Here is a 19843-nt window from a genome sequence, read left to right on the forward strand (position 1 = left end):
GTCAAATTACACAAGAACTGAAAATCAAAAGGTCTTCAATGTGTATGGAAGAGTTCAGGAGAGAGGTCCTACAGTAAAATACAGTGAAGGCACTGTCATGGTTTGGAGCTGCATGTCAACCAGTGGTGTTCGAGATCTTGTAAAAATTAATGGCAGTATGAAGTCAGATTTTTATCCAACATGCAATACCAACTGGAAAGCATCTGATTAGCAACAGCTTCATTTTTCAGCATCACAATGATCCCAAATACAATGCTAGGCTAGGATAGAAGGCCATACAACGGAACAAAATCAGTCATGGATTGACCTCCCCGGACGTCAACATTACTGAAACAGTGCGGGATCATTTTGACAGAGAACGTAACACAGGCAGCCAACATCCAAGGAAGAGCTTTGAATGCCCTTCAAGAAGCCTAGAGAACGATTCCTGATGGATATTTAAATGACAAGAAAGCTGCCTAAGAGAGTTCAAACTATGTTGAAGAATAAAGGCGGTCAGACCAAATATTGTCTGGATATTAAAACAGACTGTTTTTGTTTTATATACTGTATTTCTATGTATCTATGTATGAACTTTAAATAAATAGATCCAAACATTTTCCCAGCCAAAATAAATATTATATATATTTAATTGCAGGTGCTAACAATTTCTTGCAAGTTTAGTAAACCCTGGGCAGGTGAATCATTTGCTATATTAATCTCGCTTTAGCTAGCTGTTAGGATAAAAAAAACATCCTAACTGCCTCTACAAGTGTACAAAAGCACTTTCACGACAGTTTTGTTGAATTTTTATAACGGCCAGATTGAAAATAAGAGTTTTTAAATAAACTAATGCATAAATTTGTTACCTGTTTACATCTCTAGTTGGAGTAAACAAGCTGCTGCTATGTATGGACATGACGGGGAAGTGGAAACGTATTTGAATACTAACACACAGCTGTTTTTTGTCTTTTTATGGGATTTATTTACAGTAACAAAAATATAGAATATCACCAACCTTATCCTTTAAACATGAGATGTTTCGCACATACACAGTTGACAGCAGAGACTGGTTTAAACTTGTTTATTTGGATCCTTTCTCCAAATCACGTCTGTAATTTTTCCATTTCACAAAATATTTACAAAAAAAGATACTTTTAGTTTTTTTTTTTTTTCCTCTCTCTTTATCGTGGCTGTTGTAACAGCTACTTTTAAGGATGATGAACCATTGCTTACATCTTGCAGTCCAGTCTTTTAGAAAAAGTTCATGAAAAAAAAAGCTCCTCCCACCCTTCGTTTCTTTCGTACACTCATTTTAAAACAGCATACAGTTTCTTCTCCCCCATTGTTCTTCATCTGAGTGCTTTTAGAAAAACAAACAACAAACTAAACCTCTTCCTTGCATGCTTTCAGCTGCAAACAGGAAGCCAAGAGCTTGTGTGCTTATTGAGAGGAAGTGACATCTTTGCCCTGCAGGAAGTACAATTACAGCATCATCAGATCGTCCAGATGCCTGATTAGTTTGGTCTCCCCAGTCTTGCCCTTTTCTCTAAAATAGTAGAGTCTCTGTAGGCAAGCGTTAAACGTACAAGTGTACCAAATAACACAAAGTCATTCATCACTAAATGGAAACAGTCTGTAATATTTTCTGTCCTGTGGCAGCAGGAAGGGAGTGCTAAGGATGCGGGCCGAATTCTCAAAAATGCAGAGGGCTGGGGTCAGCCGGCCCTTTAGACGCTGCTCTATTGTCCCTCTGTGGGTCAGCATCTGTAGTCCAGGCATAGCAAGGCGTCCACAAGTGCATTGTGGGTGTTCCATGGAAGAGCTTTTTGTGTTCAAGCTGTACGATCCATCCCTGAACTCAGCAAAGAAAGGAAGAAGTGCCATGACAATAAAAATAAAACGGACACGCAGGGACCGCAGTCCCTTTTTAAAGGATCTGTCAAACAAAGTCAGCTATGCGGAGAAAAATATGTTTGCTAATAACATAAGGCAATTGACCTCAGTACAACTGGAGGGGTGATTATATCAGAGAAACATGAGCTGAACGTGGAAAGCTCAACACTGCACGGTATAATCTCTTTTCCCTTTAGCCTCAGTGAGAAGCCTTGAAGAAGCATGAGAAGATTCTCTACTAAAAGTTAATTTCCTACCAATCCATCTCCTACTCTATAAATAAAAAAAGATGCATCTCCTCGTCTCCTCTTCAGGCTTCTCTTCCTTGTTTCTGTGTAAAATGCTGAGCTGAGTTTCACCAGCCTGTTTATGCATTTTACGTATAATACACTACATGAAAACACGGACCAAAATTAAAGAAAGGAAGAAAATAAAAACAAAGAGATCAACCCTGCCCCCGAATGTGTGTGCGCGTATGTGTGTAGATATAAACAATTATTTTAATATGTGTATAGTATAATCGTATTGTGTCTATTCCCGTTAGTAAGTCTGTAAAGGTGTGCTATTTTGGTGCCTGTCTCTATATCTGTGTGTGTGTGTGTGTGTGTGTGTTTGCTCTGTTAACTGGTGACGTAGTGCTTTGTAGAGGGCTGCCCATACAGCCCGTAGAAATCTGCATGTCTGTGTGTCTGTGAGGCGTCTATCCAGTCCCTCACTGCCAAGCCCTGCATGGACGGACCTCCGGAAGCCAGGCCAGGAGGAGGGGGGTAGTCCTGGGCACTGACCCAGGGAAAAGAGCCCGAGCGTGGATACGGAGGGTGGCTGCGGTGGCCTGACACAGAGGGCACTCCAGAGCAGTAGCAGTTATCCATCGTGCACACCAGAATCTTGCGACCGCCATACTGAGGGAGCACTGCCTGCTGGGAGGAGTGCGAGGAACTGCTGCCTCCAGGAGGGAAGTGAGAGGAGCCGAATACAGAGCCTGAATGGTGATTAGTCAACGAGCCACTCCCGCTTCCCGTCCCGCCGCTCTCGCTGATGTGAGGCGGGCCACAGGGTCCGAGAGCCTGCTGATTGGTGGACTGGCCTTCTCCAGAGGCAGAGCTGGACCCCAGGTAGGGCTGTTTGGCTAACGACGAGGAAGAAGATGAGGAAGAGGAGGACGAGTCTTTGAAACCCGGTGCGGCATTTTTTCCGCCGTTCCCATTTCCCTCTGGGAAAGCAGTGGAATGTTTCCGTTTCTCTGCACCAGAGCCAGAGCTCTGACCGCTGGGATAGGCGGGAACAGACTGCAGGAAGGTCGAGGGAGGGGTGAGGGGAGCTACGAGACGAGAGAGAGAAAGTGCGAAATGAGAAGAGGTAAGTGGTAATTAAAAGAAAAACACTTCCATGACGGTCGTGCCCTGCATTAAAAGCTAACAGGTGTATTTCATTTTCTCACCTTCAAGTGTTCTTTTCAAGCTCTTCTCTCTTTTTGAGATCTCAGAAAGGAAAAGTTTAGAGTTGAGATTCCCAACTTTGTAAGGAGGGAGACTGCTGCCCACACATGCCTGAGATCTGCAACAAGTGCGAGGAGACGGGGTTCATGATAAGGTGTTTGCTTGGAAACATCTCCAAAATAATTCAATAAATAAAAATCATTGTATGAAGACCGTTTGCTCACCTGTCTGTGAGGATTTTAACAGGCTTGGTGTTTTTCATGAAGCTCAGCTCCTCCGCCTTCCCGAAGGCAGTCTGGATGGAGCTCAGCAGCTTCTGGGCCTCGTGGCGCTGCTCCCCGAGAGCTAAAACCTGGGCTGCGTTCTCCTGACAAAACCGAGCCTGAGCCCGATCCAGAGCCTCCAGTGTCCGACCGAGATCCTCCTCCAGGAGCTGGTGCATCCGCTGGTACTGCAGGCGCACCTCCTCTTTCAGCTCACATACCCTGTCCTGTAAAATAAACACACACACACACCAATCAAAATTTCCTAAAGATTTTATAGAGCCATAAAAGAGAAAACGCGCCCACGGAGTGACGTGCAAAAACATACCTCCACCACACACTTGTCTGAGTCGAGTTTGCAAAGCTGTTCCTCAATCTCCTGCACTCGCTCCTCCACGCGTTCCTGCTGTCTTAACAGGTTTTGCTGTGAGGTGAGAAGGACAGAAAATAAATAAAGAACGCCTTGTGGCCTTGGAAACTTGTGACCTCGGTCAGCTACTAGCATCCCCTCCCCAAGCCTGAGATATTAGGATCCGGGAGTGGGCTAATTTAGTCTCCATCGAACACACAATCCCTGTGGGGGAGGAAGGAGGGGGATGCAGTCATAGCAACCAGCAGCTATTTTGTGTTTGCATTAGCGAGTGAAGACTAATGTTGGGGGAGCTGGGGGCAGCGAGCAGAGATAGATAAATGGGCAGAAAAAGCTCCGGCAGCTTCGCTCTCCCCTTGGTGCAACTCCTCTTCCTCTATTCTGCCTTTTCTTTCTAAAAGACACACACTCAAACAGAGGAGGCTGCTCTGCGAGCTATGGCAATGTTGTGGCAACAGCGTCTGTTTTTTCTGGGATGATGATGATGATGAAGATGATGGCATGTGAAGAAATAAAGGCCGAGCTGAGTTTTATCCGGCTCAGCTTGTGGCCAAAATTTACAGAAAAGAAGGAATAAATGGCTCCGTGCGAGACCAACAATCCTTTGCATAAATTTTGGATAGCGGGAATGCCATTGACACAGATTTGATGATCCCTTCGTGTTGCTAATATTTAATGGGAAATATAAATAACCCTCACTCAACATTTAATGGAGCGTATTGATAAGATGGTGCTGACATGGCTACAGCCCTTTTTGCTTCTTGGTCAGGTGTGCTAAGTGCCGGTTTCAGCTACATGCCAACATGCTCGCAATGACAATGCTAGAATAGTTATCCTATGCAGGTGTATTGTTTGGCAAGTCGATCATTTAGTGAACTGTGTGACCAGGGGGGCACAGGTTTGTGAAATTCAGGGCTGACACCTGTGTTTAAAAGAGCAATTTGACCGACATTTTTCTGTTCTTGTTTTGAATCGTCATTTTCTGTCTGAGAAAATTAAAGTACTGCTAGTGTTTAAGCTTTTCACCACACCATCTCTGAATAAAAATAAATACATGGCATTAATGTTGGTAAATGTTGTCCTGCTTACTGGCGATAGTTCACGATGCATTTGTGCATTCAACTTTTACTCATTAGTGTTAAAAATGTGTAAGTAAAATCAAATGAATTTCAATAGTAGAATTTTTTTTAAGTCTATAAATTATTCATAAATAGGTTAAATCTTGCCCAAGGTGGTTCAACCTAGTAAGAGAATAAAGCCAAAGATTTCCCCCAATTAACCACCAAAATTTGCAAATACTCATATTTAAGGAGGATTAACCAGCAAATTTTCACTTTTGGCTCCATAGTGTAGTGGTTGACACGTTGCCCTTACATATTAAAGATCCCCAATTTGAAACCATAATTTTAGGGCACAGGTGTCAAACTCTAGGCCTTGAGGGCCACTGTCCTGCTTGTTTTCCAACTAGCCTGCCCTTGTAGCTTCTTATTGGCAAAAGCACACCTGATCCAGGTAATCAGCAGCAGGTAGGGCAGGGATATCTCAAAAACAAGCAGGATACAGGCCCTCGAGGACTGGAGTTTGACACCCCTGCCTTAGGGGGTCATAAGCTAGTGCTTTTCTAGTGCCGATCCCAAACCTCTGATTAATGGGAGGATTGTGTTGGGAAGGGCATCCAGTGTAAAACTGTACTAAAATAAAAACAGATTCATTTGCTGTAGCATTTTATGAATAAAAGAAAAATCAGAAATAAAAGAGCAGATGAAAAAAGTTTAATGATTTAACAATGAATGTGGCATCCGCCAGCTGTAAAATTTTAGCCCAAGATGTTCAACATATAAATTTTGAACATACGGAGTTTGAAATTTGAACAGTTTAGTTTTGCTGATGCCATTATTTTATTTATTTATTTTTGTTTATTATGTAAAAAAAAAAAATAAAATAAAATAAATCTTCCTTTATGAAATCTAACATCACAGTGCAAAGAGGCTTATTAAGAGTTTATCATGTTATCTCTTAGATTAGCATAAAACTGATGTAAAACAACAAAAAAACATCAGATTGTGAAATCAGTAAACGACATACTATTGGATGATATGGGCTTAAGCTGATAGATCTGTGCATCTCCAAAAGCCATCCACCCATTTTCTTCCGCTTATCTGGGGCTGCATCGTGGGGGCAGCAGCCTAAGCAGAGAATCCCAGACCACCCTCCTCCTCCAGCTTGTCCTGGGGAACAACAAGCCATTCCCAGGCCAGCCGAGAGATATAATCTGACCTGGGGCCTCCTCCCAGTGGGACATGCCCGGAACACCTCGGATCCTCGTCAGATTTTCTTTTTTGTGTTTTTAAATGTATGTGTTGTTTAATGTGTGGATATGCTGCAAATCAATTTCCCATTGGGGACAATAAAGGTACCTTTGACCAGACAGCCAAATCACCTCAACTAGGTCCTTTCGATGTGGCTAGTGGCTCTACTAAGAGCCCTTATGGGATGGCTGAACTTCTTACCCCATCTCTATGAGACAGGCCAGGCACTTTTCGGCGACCATAGGTGCGGGTAGGGGTACAGATTGACCAGTAGATCAGGAGCTTCGCTTTTACACTCAGCTCTTCTTTCACCGCGACGGACTGGCACAGCATTCACACGACTCATGCCACAGCAGCAATCCGTCTGTCGCGCACTTGCTCACGTAACTAACGAACAATACCCCGAGATACTTGAACGTCTCCACTTAGGGCAGAAATGGAGTGGGTACTGCACCCTTTATCAGCTGAGGACCGTGGCCTCAGACTTTGAGGAGCTGATTCTCAGTCCAGCTGCTTCACACTCAGCTGCAAACTGCTCCAGTGTGAGTTAGAGGCCACCACTGGATGAAGCCAACAGAACCACGTCATCTGCAAAAAGGAGAGATAAGATTCTGAGACCACCCAATTGGACACATGTAGACTGGTTGGGCAAACTCCCATGCACCCTGAAGTATTCTCGAGAGGGTAAAGAGGTGGTCCACTGTTCCGTGATCGGTACGAAAACTGCATTGTTCCAACTTTATCTGACGTTTGACTTTCTGACAAACTCTGCTTTCCAGCACACTGGCATAGACTTTACCAGGGAGGCTGAGGAGTGTGATCCCCCTATATTTGGAGCACACACTCTATTGCCCCTTCATCAAGATGGGAACCACCATCTCCAGTTTGCCAATTCAGACGCACTACCCCTGATTGCCATGCAATATTGTAGAGGCGTGTCAACTAAGATAACCCTACAACATCCAGAGCCATCAGGAACTCGGGGCAAACCTCATCTATCCCATGGGCCCTGTTTAACTGCCTCAGTGACTCCACCCCCTTGTCCCCAGACTCTTCTTCCTCTACGGAAGATCTGGCAGTGGGATAAGGCCCTCAAAGTATTCCCTCCACTGCCCGACAATCCATTTTTTTCAAAGCCCAAGCCATGTGTTGAGGTGACCCTGACTATAGCTAGCCAATACCTCTCAACCTCACGCACTAGCTCAGGCTCCTTCCCCATCAGACAGGTGACATTCCATGTCCCAATCGCTAGACTCGGTAGCTGGGATCAGTCCACCAGGGTCTCTGCCCCTGGCCGCCACCCTGCACACATTGCACCCCATAAGCTAACATTTGTTAATTAGTACTAAAATTAGCAGTGTAATCTAATAATGATACCAATGGACGTCAGTAACACACTAAATGAGTCTGTGTTACGTTGTCCTTCAAATTCTCCTACCATCAAGAGTTGAGCAACTAACCCTGGCTCAGGGGTAAATCTTAGGCCTCTGGAGGTTCTTATATATCTGATATCATGATGTGTAGCAATGGGCTATGCATCTAGAACCTGTTACACATCACTTAAAATTCATTGGAAGAACAATTCATGGATATGCATAAAAAGTGTATTATGCACTGTGCCGAGCAACCACTGGGCAACAGCCTAAAGTAACCCATTTTCAGCATATATACACCCCCCCCCCCCCTTATTCTTTATTACTTTGTAACTTTTTTCAGTGGGATTAAAATTATCACTTTGCTTTTTTTTGTCTACCAACTTACTATGACACAATCTCTAAACCTAAAAAAATAATAAAATAAAATTTGAATAACTGGGAAATGATATCTGTAGACATAATCTCATTTTCTGATTGGCTCATCAGACAACAATTTGGGATGATAGTGCTTAGCTCATACATTTGTGAGTGCCATCCATGAATAAATAAGCAAATATATGTTTAATATAAGACTGGTTAATAAAAAAATGCTTTGAGGTACAGCATAAAGAGAGAAATAACAAATACAACCAAATTGGGGACGGGACTAGGATAAAAGCATGTCTAAAGAGACTTTAAGGTATTAAATGATCACCAAATGAATGACATTCAACCTAAAATGTGTATGCACCCAAGGATTAGCAAACCTCATGGTGGTCACCATAATGCTTAGGATTCATCCTCTGGTGAGCATGAATAACTTTCAGTATTCAACAGTCAGACAGCCTTAATTAAAGGATGAGTCTGTCATTAGCTTGGCATGCCATTAATCATTTGTTTTTCCTCAGGCTGAAGGTTTATTCACATACAACCACCACAATCATCATCGTCACTGCGCAGTCATTCTAGCCAACAGCAGCTGCTTTTATCATTAGTGATCAGCTGCTGTAGAGGCTGATAGGAATGAAAACCTCCTGGGCCTCAGCAGCACATGGTTGGGAATTGCTGCCCTAGATATCTCTCTCCCTCTCTCACACACACACACACACACACACACACACACACACACACACACACACACACACACACACACACAGTTGGCATGGTTAGATCCAGGACGGTGACCTGGTTGTGCTGACTGATTGAGTTAGGCTCTGAGCAGAAGCCAGAGGGGGAAAAACAGGGTCGAAGAAGCTGAGGCTTTGCAGAGAACCTCTCAGGGAGGAAGGGAGGGAGGAAACAGGGGGTATTGAAGAGGGGAGGGGGCTTTTTAGTTGTCATTTCACCACAGTGTCTTTTCCATCAGAACCACCAGAGCAGGAGAACGGGGCCAGAGGGAAGGTCGGTCCTCACCGGGAGTGACTGGTGGATGGTGTTAGGGAGGTGAATTTGTTGGAGGGGGACTGATGGAGGTGAAGAGCAGGGTGGGGCCTGTAGGGTTGTGTGTATGTGTGAAAGGGAGGGGTGGTTCCTCTCTGCAAGCCTTAAATCACATTCAACATGGAGGATCTGCTAGTAGTTAATACATGTAGACAAATATCTAAAATATTTATGGACTGGGGCTGTGAATGAGCTCAGTGACATTAGATTTTTTTTTCCTGTTTGCATCATCTTAAAAACATGGTCAACCACCCAGATGAGATACAATTTACCTCGTGGTCTATTTATTCAGAGACAGCTTCTGCTCTTTTATTTCATAAAATATAAATTTTTAATGAGGTTAAAGTCTGGTTGATGCTGTATTTTTAAAGCGGCTAGTGAGACATTTTACAGTGTAACAAGAAGAGAGTTTGTAATTGACTTCTAACCTAGTGCAGCATTTTTTTTACTGTAGGGTTTTTTCCGGGCTCAGAACTGTTCATTTATAGTAAGGGCCAAGACATTTCTGACCGTTTATATAATAAAGATGTGCAATTATATTTGATTAAATTAAACGTGGTCAACAGAAAGTTGGCAGGAAAAATAATTTGACTATACTGGAGATCTTTTTGTTTAGATCTGGCTAAAATGTGTTTGAGGGCCCAAAAAACATGAGCACAGGAACCAGTTTCGGCAGGCCTTACAATCAAACTCGGCCCCAATCCTGGCAGATCAGCTAATCTAAATGCCAGCCCACATCAGCTGATATCCTTTACACATCCATAAATCTCATATAAGACGCTCTATTAAAGCTGCTTTAGCCCTGCATCTGCAAGCCGCTTTGCAACCCTTCTTCACCCCAGCTCCTTCATATATTTAGTATCATATCTGTTGTTACTGAAGGTCTTGCTTGAATGCAAACCTTCCAAAAAACCTTCTACAATTATAGGAGCCAACAAGCAGTGGGTGTCGGGAGCCCTGTACTTGTAAATGCCAAGGCAGGTGAATGGCTGAGCCATCTCTTGTGAATTCAAAGACTTAAACTGGTTTTCCCTGTAGTTCTGGACTGTTGGCTAAGGAAAATAAAGCATATGAAGCCACCACCATGTGGGTATTTTCACCTTATCTGTATATTTTACACTTCATGCAATTTGTAGATTAATGGACTGACAATCTATTAACCTATTATTAGTGAAGCTATTTCTAAATAGAGTATCACACCTGTGGGATCACTGACAAATTAGCATCTACTTGGTTCATTTACAGCTAGCAGTAGTACGACTAAAAAAAAAAAAAAAAAAATATTTGCAGACCACTCTGTGCTCCATGGAAACTATGGACTACTAATGGGGCAATCTGCTTGCAGGACCCTCTTTGTTACCCAATTCGCCTAAAAACTACCACCAATCAACTGGCAACCAGTTGGGGAACAAACCTCATATGGTTGCCTTTGGTTTGCTGACCGGTCTCTAGACCAGTGTGACTGAGGCCTTAGAGATTCATGTGTGATGGGTTATTCAACTGTGTATTTTATGCTGCACATCCATGAATTTGTCTAAAGCCCATCTAAACCACAGATCTTGTTTCTCGTCGGTAACCCACGCTAACCCTTTCATCATCCAACATCATGTAATGAGCGCCATGTTTTGTGTCACTGCCCAGAAACCTTGGATGTAAATTGGCTTGTAGCTAAATCTGGTACAAAGCATCTTTTCTCTTATAGGATTAATGTTTTTGTGCATGGTCCCACGAATGAAACTAAACAGAATGCTTGTGTGTTTTTTTCTTAACCTGTAAGACGTTTCCTTCTTCACATATTCAGGTCACTGACACAGATTAAAGGTCAATAAACATCAGGCCACAATAGTGTATTTTAGTAAAAATGCAAATATGACAGATTTTAACAGTACAACTTCTAAATTTAGCCCACCTGAGAGTCATTTGTGCGCTACAGGTGACTGATTTACTATACGTAAAGCTGAGTCATAGCATTACCAGCAGGAAAAATGCCCAACCATAACACGGTTGCCACCTAAACAGGGTGTTGGGTGAACTAAATGAGTCAGATGGAATTGGTTTTCACTCTGACTGGACGCGCCTGTCAACCACCCCTTCAAAAGAAAGAACAGAGGCTAGGAAACTCGCCCAGCCTCCGCTAGAACGAGCTGCAGTAAGCACCAACCCCTCAGGAAAGGAAGAGGTTAATAAAAAACCCCAAGTAGACCGCAGAATCAAGTGACGAATCACTTTAATCCCCCTTCCCCTCGTCTCTACTCCCACCCCTGCCGCACACAACTGGCGATCCCTGAGCTCGGATGCACCTGTGCTGGGGAGATAAGGCCCTCTGAGGGCCCCTCATTGTTCCACTCTCGACCACATTGTTTGTCATTCCAGCAGATGAGAACGGAGGCTGGAATGGATCACCACTGAAAAAATGCGAGATAGACCTGAAACACTTGAAATGCAACCATTTCTTAAAATGGGAAAGTGTTCTGTTATTGAAGACGGGATTGTGTAACGAGGTAAACAATCAACAACTTATTGTGGCAGCAGAAATCTCCACTTTAGATCTTAAATGTGGCACGGGAAGGCATTAAATATGCTCTTTGTTCTGCTGATGTTTGCTTGAAAGCTACAAAGTGGATGAAAAATGAGCTTGCAGGATGGTGTGATGCTGTTATAAAAGCCAGCACTTATTGATCTCTGATGAGCAGAGAGCAGTAAGTAGGGCTGAAACTATTGATTATTTTTTTGATTAATTGTTGTAGTCTATCAGCAAAATGTAGAAAATATTCGACAGACGATCCAATGTGACACCACTGATTTTTTAAAAAAAAAATCATAGTTAAATAGATTTTACAGATTTTACTAGCAAAAGTGCTTTTTTCCAGTAATTTTTGACCCCAAAATATATTCTAGCTTTATAATGTCCACTTAGTATAAATTAACCTATTACAATTTCTTCAAAGTCTTACAGCATTTATGAACTAAAATACTAAAAATTAGTTGCTTTTATCATTACTAACAACAAAACAAATAAACAAACAAAAAAAATTGTCAACTGAAGGAATCGGGGCTGTTATAAAGCAACTATTATTCATTTCTATGTTTACAATCATCTAGGTCTGGCCACAGGAAGCCACTGGAGATGGCAGAAAGAGCTGCATATGACTCTGAAGCCACAGGTTCAATACTCCTACTGGTTTCCTTTTAAATATCTTATCAACCAATCTGAGTAACGTACAAGACGTCAGTAGTTTTCTTTCCCCTGTTCTTATTCGAGTCACTTGAGCACATATAAGAAATGGAAAAAACAAGTGTTTAAAGTAAGCACACTGTATTCGTTTTCCCTTACTCTGATGTCATTGCGTCGCAGCTCCACATCAGTGACGGCGTGGCCGTGGCTGGGATGGCAACGGGCGAAGCAGCAGTACTGACACACAGCCGTCTGCTCGGCCTCGCAGTGGTACAGCCTGTACTCGTCGTGCTGGGGGCAGGTCCAGGCCTTCACCGCCTCCGCCTCCACCAACAGGTGCCCGAGGGCTGAGCACGGCTGCTGCAGGTGTGTCTGGACGTGTGACTGGCAGCACGGGGCGTTGCAGCGCAGGCAGACCTTCACGGCGGGGAGTGGGGGACCCCGGCGGCAGAGAATGCACTGCAGTGTCGGCGTGGTGGCCTTCTCCACGCTCAGGGCGTTGTACTTCTCAACTATGTTGGATAGTTTGTGGTTCTTCTCCAGGCTGGGCTTCTGGGTGTAAGCATGATTGCACTCGGGGCAGCGAGCCAGCGAGGAGTCTTTGGCCCAGGCCTCGCTGATGCAGCCCCGGCAGAAGTTGTGCTTGCAGGGCAGCTGGATGGGATCTGAGAACACGTGTAGGCAGATGGGGCAGATAAGCTCCTCCTCAAAACAGTTCCTCCATGTCTCAGCCATGTCAGAGGCCATCATGGTGCAGGCAGGCATACACTGGTTTCCACTCCTTTCAGACCTCTGTCTCTCTCACAGGAAACCTGACACTCTCAAACTGAGTCTCGCGAAAAAAAGAAAGAAGATAAAACCAGACCTAATGCCGCCCCTGAAAGATCAGTCTGTGTAGGCCGACCTTTGTGACCAAATTAGAGGAGTCTCCCTGACAGATGACGAGTATTGCTTATTACTGCAGCATGAAGGCAAAATTCCAGAAACCTGACCAGAGAAGGCTTCAGGCAAAAATGACAACACCTTGGTGATTTCAACACATGCAACAGGGGCTGACGTTATGCAGATTACAGTAAACTGTGCTTTCCTTTCCCCTAAATCACACACACACTCACACATACACACAAGCACTGGGCCTGCCTTCACTTCACAGCTTCTGTGTGTGTCTGTTTAAAGGCCTGCTGCAGGAAGCCAACAGCCTGTCTGCTACAGGTAAACCACGAAATGCAAACAAGGCACAGAGAATTAAGATCTACACAATTACCTGTACGACGAGGGAGAGACTCAATCTCTGTGTAGCACGGGAATAGACACTTGATCCTTTTCTGCCCTTACCTTCACAGCTCTCTTCCACTTAAACGCCGGATTATGACTGACTGTGGACAATTCAGACCAACAAACCATGCATGAAAACATGAAAAGCACGAGAAAGGACTGCTGGAGCCCACACCCTGATTACTATTCCCACACAGAAAGCTTTACAGAGAGAGAGAGAGAGAAAAAAAAATAGCTGAACCTGTTTTATCGGGATCTCAAGGACGCTTGATTTCCTCTATAATCACAACGCAGCGCAATGCTTTTGTCCGCTGAATCATAAATAAGTATCCGAGTAGCCTCTACCAGCAATTTAATTATACATACAACCAGCGATGGTTTGGCAGTAGGCAGAAAAAGCTGTTTCAAAGGTCAGATGGAAAAACACAGGTACCTCCAGCCCTTCAATTTGACATAAAAGCGACATTTCCATTTGATGAATAACGCCTGCTATGTGGCACAGCTCGCATATCTGAACACAAGGCCGCAGCTTTTCTACCAGTTTTCAGTCGACAACAAAGGCCTTATAATCTCATTAAAAAGGAAATCATACCCGGGCCATCACATCGAGGCTGTTTACTGCATAGTTAATCGTTTTAATAGTCGAGTCCAGCTCTTGCGCACAAAACAAAGGGGTTTTTAGGATCCGCAGGAATGTTGGGCTGCTGTTGCAGAGCCAGAAACATCTATCAAATATCTCCTCACACAAAGATTACTAGTTCTCAGCTGTGGACCCCTTCATTTTATTTTATTTTACTTTGGTTTGTACCATTTCCCCCCCTACAGCCTTCAGCCAACAACATATTTATGTACTTCCTTATCTCGATTAAATCGCGTAAATTACCTCAGACGTCACCTCACCATTTTCTACCATAGCACAGGTACAGATAAACACTACATCCACTCCGCTTTCACACGAGGACAGTCGCTGCTAATATAACCTATGGTCATTATTTTTAGAAGCAGCCATATTTATATATTTAACTAAAAAAATTACAAAAAAAATACAAAAATATACCCTCCCGATCTTAAAGGGGACGTCGCGTTTCTGTCCTTGTTAGGGCTAGCTGTCATCAGCCATCTTGCAAATCCTCATTTTAAAAAAAGAAAGACAAAAAGTAGATATCCGCTGTGGAAACGCTGTAGGCTGTTTCACCAAAGCTGCTTTTCGATAGCTGTCCTACACAGACTCATCAACGCCACAGTCCCCTTTTCAGTAAAGAAAAATACGCATTTTCTCGGTATTGTACGTCCGAAGGAGCCGTCTGGCAGGAGTAATTTTCGTGGCTTGATGTGTCCCGTATGAGTCGACTCCGGGTTTCATAAAAATCCAACACGGTTGTGAATAATAATTTGTGTTATCTGCCCCCCTCCTGCTCCTCCTTTCTTTCTCTGTCTCTATCGGCCAGGGTTTAGAGAGAGGAGGAATGCAGGCGAGCTGAACTGAAGCAAAGTCAAGATAGCCATTACCTCGGGCAGCTTCCGGTGGTGATTTCCAAACTAAAAACAAGTTTCAGTGTAGTCGAAAATCACCACTAGGACCTTTTTCCTCGGAATTCTACCCTGGCCATTTTGGCATATTGGCCCTAATCCTCTTCTGCATTTTGAGAATAAAGTCTAACTTTCGATCTAAAAGTCAAAATATTATTTTCAGGATAAAGTCTAAATAACATTCTGAGGATGAAGTCGAAATGTAAAGATTAAAGTTATATTTTCAACACTAATAACTGCCATGGCTGGTAGATGAGTTAGTCAAATGATTTGATCAGCCATCTTATTGTGTCTAATAGAACATCTATTTTCCACCAAAGCGTAACTTTTGGGGTCCTTGCATCTATCCACTGCCAGTCTTTTTTTTTTTAAGTACACATGTTTTTAAGTAGATTTTATTTAGTTTTTTTGGGTTCTATAGCATAAATTTGGTCATTTAATTTGGTCCACTATGGAAAATAACTTGACCTTTATTTTCAGAAGAAGATCTGTTTTCTTCAGTCTGAAGAAGAAGAACAGAATGATTCTTTATTGACAATTACTGAACATAGATTAAGTCAATTCAGTAAACCAATAAACCCATAATAGCTTCGTGCTGCCAGGTATCTTTATTTATTTATTTTTTCGTTTTTGGTACCAGGCTGCAAACGTGCTCTTTTAACACTGTTTGGTTGGGCATTTTAATATTGGAGTTCGGGGACTGACTGACTTTTGGAACCAGCCTCAAGTGACCATTAGATGAACTGCAGAGTTTTTATCATTTCTTTGTTGGTTTCATTTTTCAGTCATGGGTGATTTTTTTTTCTCTCTTTAAGCTCCTTGATGTTTATTTTGAAACCTCCTCGCACAAGCTTCCGTTCTGTTACACGCGCTCTCTGGCTGACCTGACGCATTTTCAATCCCCTTCTACTCTCCCTTCCTCCCGCTACTCAACCCGCTCCCCTCCATCCCTCCCTCCTTCCGGATCAACGCTACGGCCATCACGTGACCTGTCACTGAAGTGTGTCACGTTTTAACCGGGAGGAGATGAGGGACGAGCCGGGGAGGAAGGGCCGGGGATCGTACATACTAAAGGGCTTACAGCATTTGTTAAAGGCCTGGACTCTCTATTACCCGCTTGTGTGTGTGTGTGATTTATTCCTCACAGAGTAAAGGGACATTTAGGCGGAAACGGGATTTAAATAGTGATTTGTTCACTTTATTAATAAGTAACATGTGAGTATAATAGTAACAGTCTATAGTCAGTAAATGAAGGTTGCAATATTTGCCTGATGTTAAGTCCTGCTTTTAAAAATTTGAGTAAGGGTAGCTACAGAGGTATGCTCAGCGTATATTCATATGTTCATGAATAAGAAGTAGGCTAAAAGTCTATTTATAGGATTAAAGCTGGAACAATTAGTGACTAATAAGCTACAGTAATCTGGTTTTAGTACTATAGTCATTTTTAAAGAAAAGAATACCATGTTCTCCAGAGTGAATTTTATTCTTGTTGGTTTTGTTTATGTTCGAACGTTTGATATCATTAAAACCGCTTCGCTTTAAATATTTCAAAGCGTTCAAAGGCGCCCTCTTGTGCTCGGGTAGATTACAGCACTCTTTTCATTACTTTTTAAGTAAGTATATAAAATGTATTTAAATAGCACCTTTTAAGAAAAGCAAGCAAACAAATACAAAATATAATATAAGTGTTAAAACAACAACATTATCCACTAGTTTAAAGCAAGCCTATACTAAAAACTCTTTAACAGCTCTTTAAAAGTTTCAATAGCCACAGATCTCATATGCAATGGTAGTAGATTTCATAGTTTAGAAGTTGTAAATTCAAATCTACAGTCTAACCAAAACACTGGCAGGTTTTGATTAACCTGCGGATGCAAAGAACATAATAATCCATCCATCTATCCGTTCTCTTCCACTTATCCTTGTCAGGGTTGTCGGGGGACTGGAGCCTATTCCAGCTATTATAGAGCGAGAGGCGGGGTACACCCTGGACAGGTTGCCAGTCATTTGCTGGCCTAACACAGAGAGACAGACAACCATTCACACTCATGTTCACACCGAAGGGCAATTTATCAGTTAACCTAACCCCTCTAATTTCATGTCTTTGGGCTGTGGGAGGAAGCTGGAGTACTTGCAGAGAACCCGCACAAATACAGGACGTACAAACTCTACACAGAAAGGCCCTGGCCAGATGGTGCAGTCGAACGTTGCTGTGAGGCAACAGTACTAACTACTGCACCACTGTGTGCTGCCTAGGACTCAATAATGACGCCTTAAAAAATATGTAATTACATGTCAGCAACTCAGTGCATTTAAGCACAGAGACATAGTCAAGATAACCTGCAAATTGAGCAACAAACTGAAGAAGAAAAGTGATTTTAGTGACTTTCAATGTGGCATTCTTCTTGGTGCCAGATGGGCTGCTCTGAGTATTTCAGAAACTGCTGATCTGCTGGGATTTTCCCACTCAACTAACTCTAGGGTTTATAGAGAGCAGTCTAAAAAAAAGAAAATATCCAGTCTGTGGCAGTTCTGTAGGCTTGTTGATGCTAGAGGTCAGATGAGGATGACCAGATTCAGATTGCTTCAAGCTGATAGGAAGGCAACAGTAACTCAGACAACTGAACGTTACAACCAAAGTATGCAGAAGATAATCTCTGAATGTATAACCCTGACACAAATGGGCTTTGGCAGCAGAAGACCACGCTGGGTGCCACTAAAAATTTACACAGGATCTTTAAAACTGGACTGAAGACTGAACCCTCCCCCAACAAAACAAAAAACATTGCTTGTTGGATGAGTCTGTTTTGTGACATACAGGTAGTATTTGACCTAAACAACATGAAAGCATGGCTTCATCCTACCTTGTTTAAATGGTTTGTACTGGTAGTTGAGGTGTAATATGGTGGGGGATACTGAAGATACATAGCATAATGTATAATCAGGGATCATGCCTTAGAAAAATGGGACTTTTGCATCTATATTGCACATTTTACTCCACTACATTCAAGTCTTTTACTATTTGTAATCCGTGGCTGATTTGGTTATGTCTTATTCCAATAAATCAACACTCACCTTCTTGTTTTAATAACAGCCTCATCAGTGATAATGGGTAACCAGAATTACAACACAGGAGATTTATATAAATTATATAAAGATTTAACATCTTTCTTGAGCAAACAACAAACAAACAGCTCAACAGTAGTCCAATAAAATTAATTAAACCTAAAATATGTTTTTCAATTGTAAAATACTTAAGAGCAGGAACTAAACACCCTTAAGCACTGATTTGTTGGAGCACATCTAACACGGTTTAATAGGTTGTTGAACACAAAAAGTATGAGCTTCTCCAACAGTTTTAATGGAAACCTGGAATATAACCAGGCAGCTTGATCTAGATGACCTAAGAGGTCAAGCAGGTTTGCAGCTTAGGTGCACGTCAGGGAAATACTTTGATGCCAGATCATGTGTGAGGTGTTAAAAACAAAAATTTAAAATCTACTCTAAACAAAACTAAAAAAGTTAAATACTACTGTTAAAAAAAAACAAAACTAAATATACATTCACCAATGGTTAGCACTGTTGCCACACAGCAAGAAGGTCCTGAGTTCAATTCCACCATCTGGCCGGGGTCTGTGTGGAGTTTGCATGTTCTCCCCGTGATTGTGTGGGTTCTCTCCAGGTACTCTGGCTTCCTCCCACAGTCCAAAGACATGCAGTTAGTGGCGTTAGGTTAATTGGAAACACTAAATTGCCCATATATGTGAATGCGGGAGTAAATGTGAGTGCGAATGTTTGTCTCTGTCTATGTGTTAGCCCTGTGATAGACTGGAGACCTGTCCAGGGTGAACCCTGCCTCTTGCCCAAAGACAGCTGGGATATGCTTCAGCGCCCCCCCGTGACCTTAAAAAGGATAAGTGGAAGCGATAGATGAATGAACATTCATCAAGTAAACATGATGTTGAATAAAATAAAAATATTTTGGAAATGTCCTTAATTTTACTCTTTTGCATTGTTCTGAACTCCAATTAGAAAAAGACTAACAAACTAACATAAATAAATGAAACGAATAGAAACATTTAAAAAATAAAATAAAATCTTAATGTGAATAAATGGGAAAAAAAACCAACGTAAAATATGAAAATAATAACTGTGATAAACTGCTATAGTTCAGCGTGCTCACTATGTTATATACTGTAACAACAATAACGGGTACATGAAAAATGAAAACATTACTGGCTACATTTGAAGATGTTGCAATACTAACATTGTTCGCGATTGCGCTACCAGTGCATTATTTCTTTTGAACATAGTTAACAAGCCCCGCTAAACGCAGGGCATCAAAAAATTGGGTGAAACTCTTATTGTTCCTCTCCACGGAAATCTTTAGTAAAAGGCGAAAGATTTATACGATCTGAAGAGAAACAAGAGTGTACTAAATTATAGCAACGCCGCAACAGGACCCCATTGACAACAAAGCCGTGTAAAGTGACGGTTCACTGGGAAAGAGCATTTATAAATGACAAAGACCACTCATTGTCACACAATGCAGTAGTGAATAAAACAATATAAATGCACAGGGTAAGACTTTTAATGTGAACGCTGTAAGTTTATTCACATTAGATTAACCGTCAACAGTAAGCGCAATGCATGATGGGATTCCGTGGGGGTTTTCCGGGTTGTTAAAAAGTTAAAATCTAACGCAGAGCTCTTATTTATTCGCGTAAGATTTTTTTCCTATAATTGTTTTTACCTCGCAAAGCATGGTGAAGCATTGCGCTAATGTTTTTGAACGCTTTTAAATGTTTAACC

At 42.2% G+C, this 19843-nt stretch overlaps 1 protein-coding gene and 1 non-coding gene across 2 annotated transcripts; both read right to left on the minus strand.

The window, feature by feature from the left end:
• Positions 1-1048: 1048 nt before the first annotated feature.
• trim8b (tripartite motif containing 8b) lies at positions 1049-15013 on the minus strand. The gene is made up of 5 exons (XM_085466673.1): positions 12386-15013; positions 3906-4001; positions 3539-3804; positions 3317-3432; positions 1049-3196 (listed from the first exon to the last, which is right to left on the minus strand). Exons 1-5 carry the CDS (start codon positions 12989-12991, stop codon positions 2496-2498), a joined length of 1785 nt encoding a protein of 594 aa, XP_085322799.1. The 5' UTR covers positions 12992-15013; the 3' UTR covers positions 1049-2495.
• Positions 15014-19350: 4337 nt separating this feature from the next.
• On the minus strand, positions 19351-19465 carry LOC146703436 (U5 spliceosomal RNA). Its single transcript, XR_014922115.1, has one exon. It is a non-coding gene; the product is annotated as a U5 spliceosomal RNA (small nuclear RNA).
• Between the last annotated feature and the right edge of the window lie 378 nt (positions 19466-19843).

Source organism: Copadichromis virginalis, linkage group LG8, assembly GCF_057382275.1.
Source record: "Copadichromis virginalis isolate Kocher_CV1m ecotype Utaka linkage group LG8, C_Virginalis_male_GT1.1, whole genome shotgun sequence".
Taxonomy (NCBI): Eukaryota; Metazoa; Chordata; class Actinopteri; order Cichliformes; family Cichlidae; genus Copadichromis; species Copadichromis virginalis.

Coding starts and splice junctions, on each gene's coding strand:
- trim8b (XM_085466673.1), bottom strand. CDS start 12,991: ATGCCTGCCTGCACCATGATGGCCTCTGACATGGCTGAGACATGGAGG. Junction 4,002..12,385: donor TGCGACGCAATGACATCAGA/GTAAGGGAAAAC, acceptor CTCACCTCACAG/CAAAACCTGTTAAGACAGCA. Junction 3,197..3,316: donor CTTGAAAAGAACACTTGAAG/GTGAGAAAATGA, acceptor CTCGTCTCGTAG/CTCCCCTCACCCCTCCCTCG.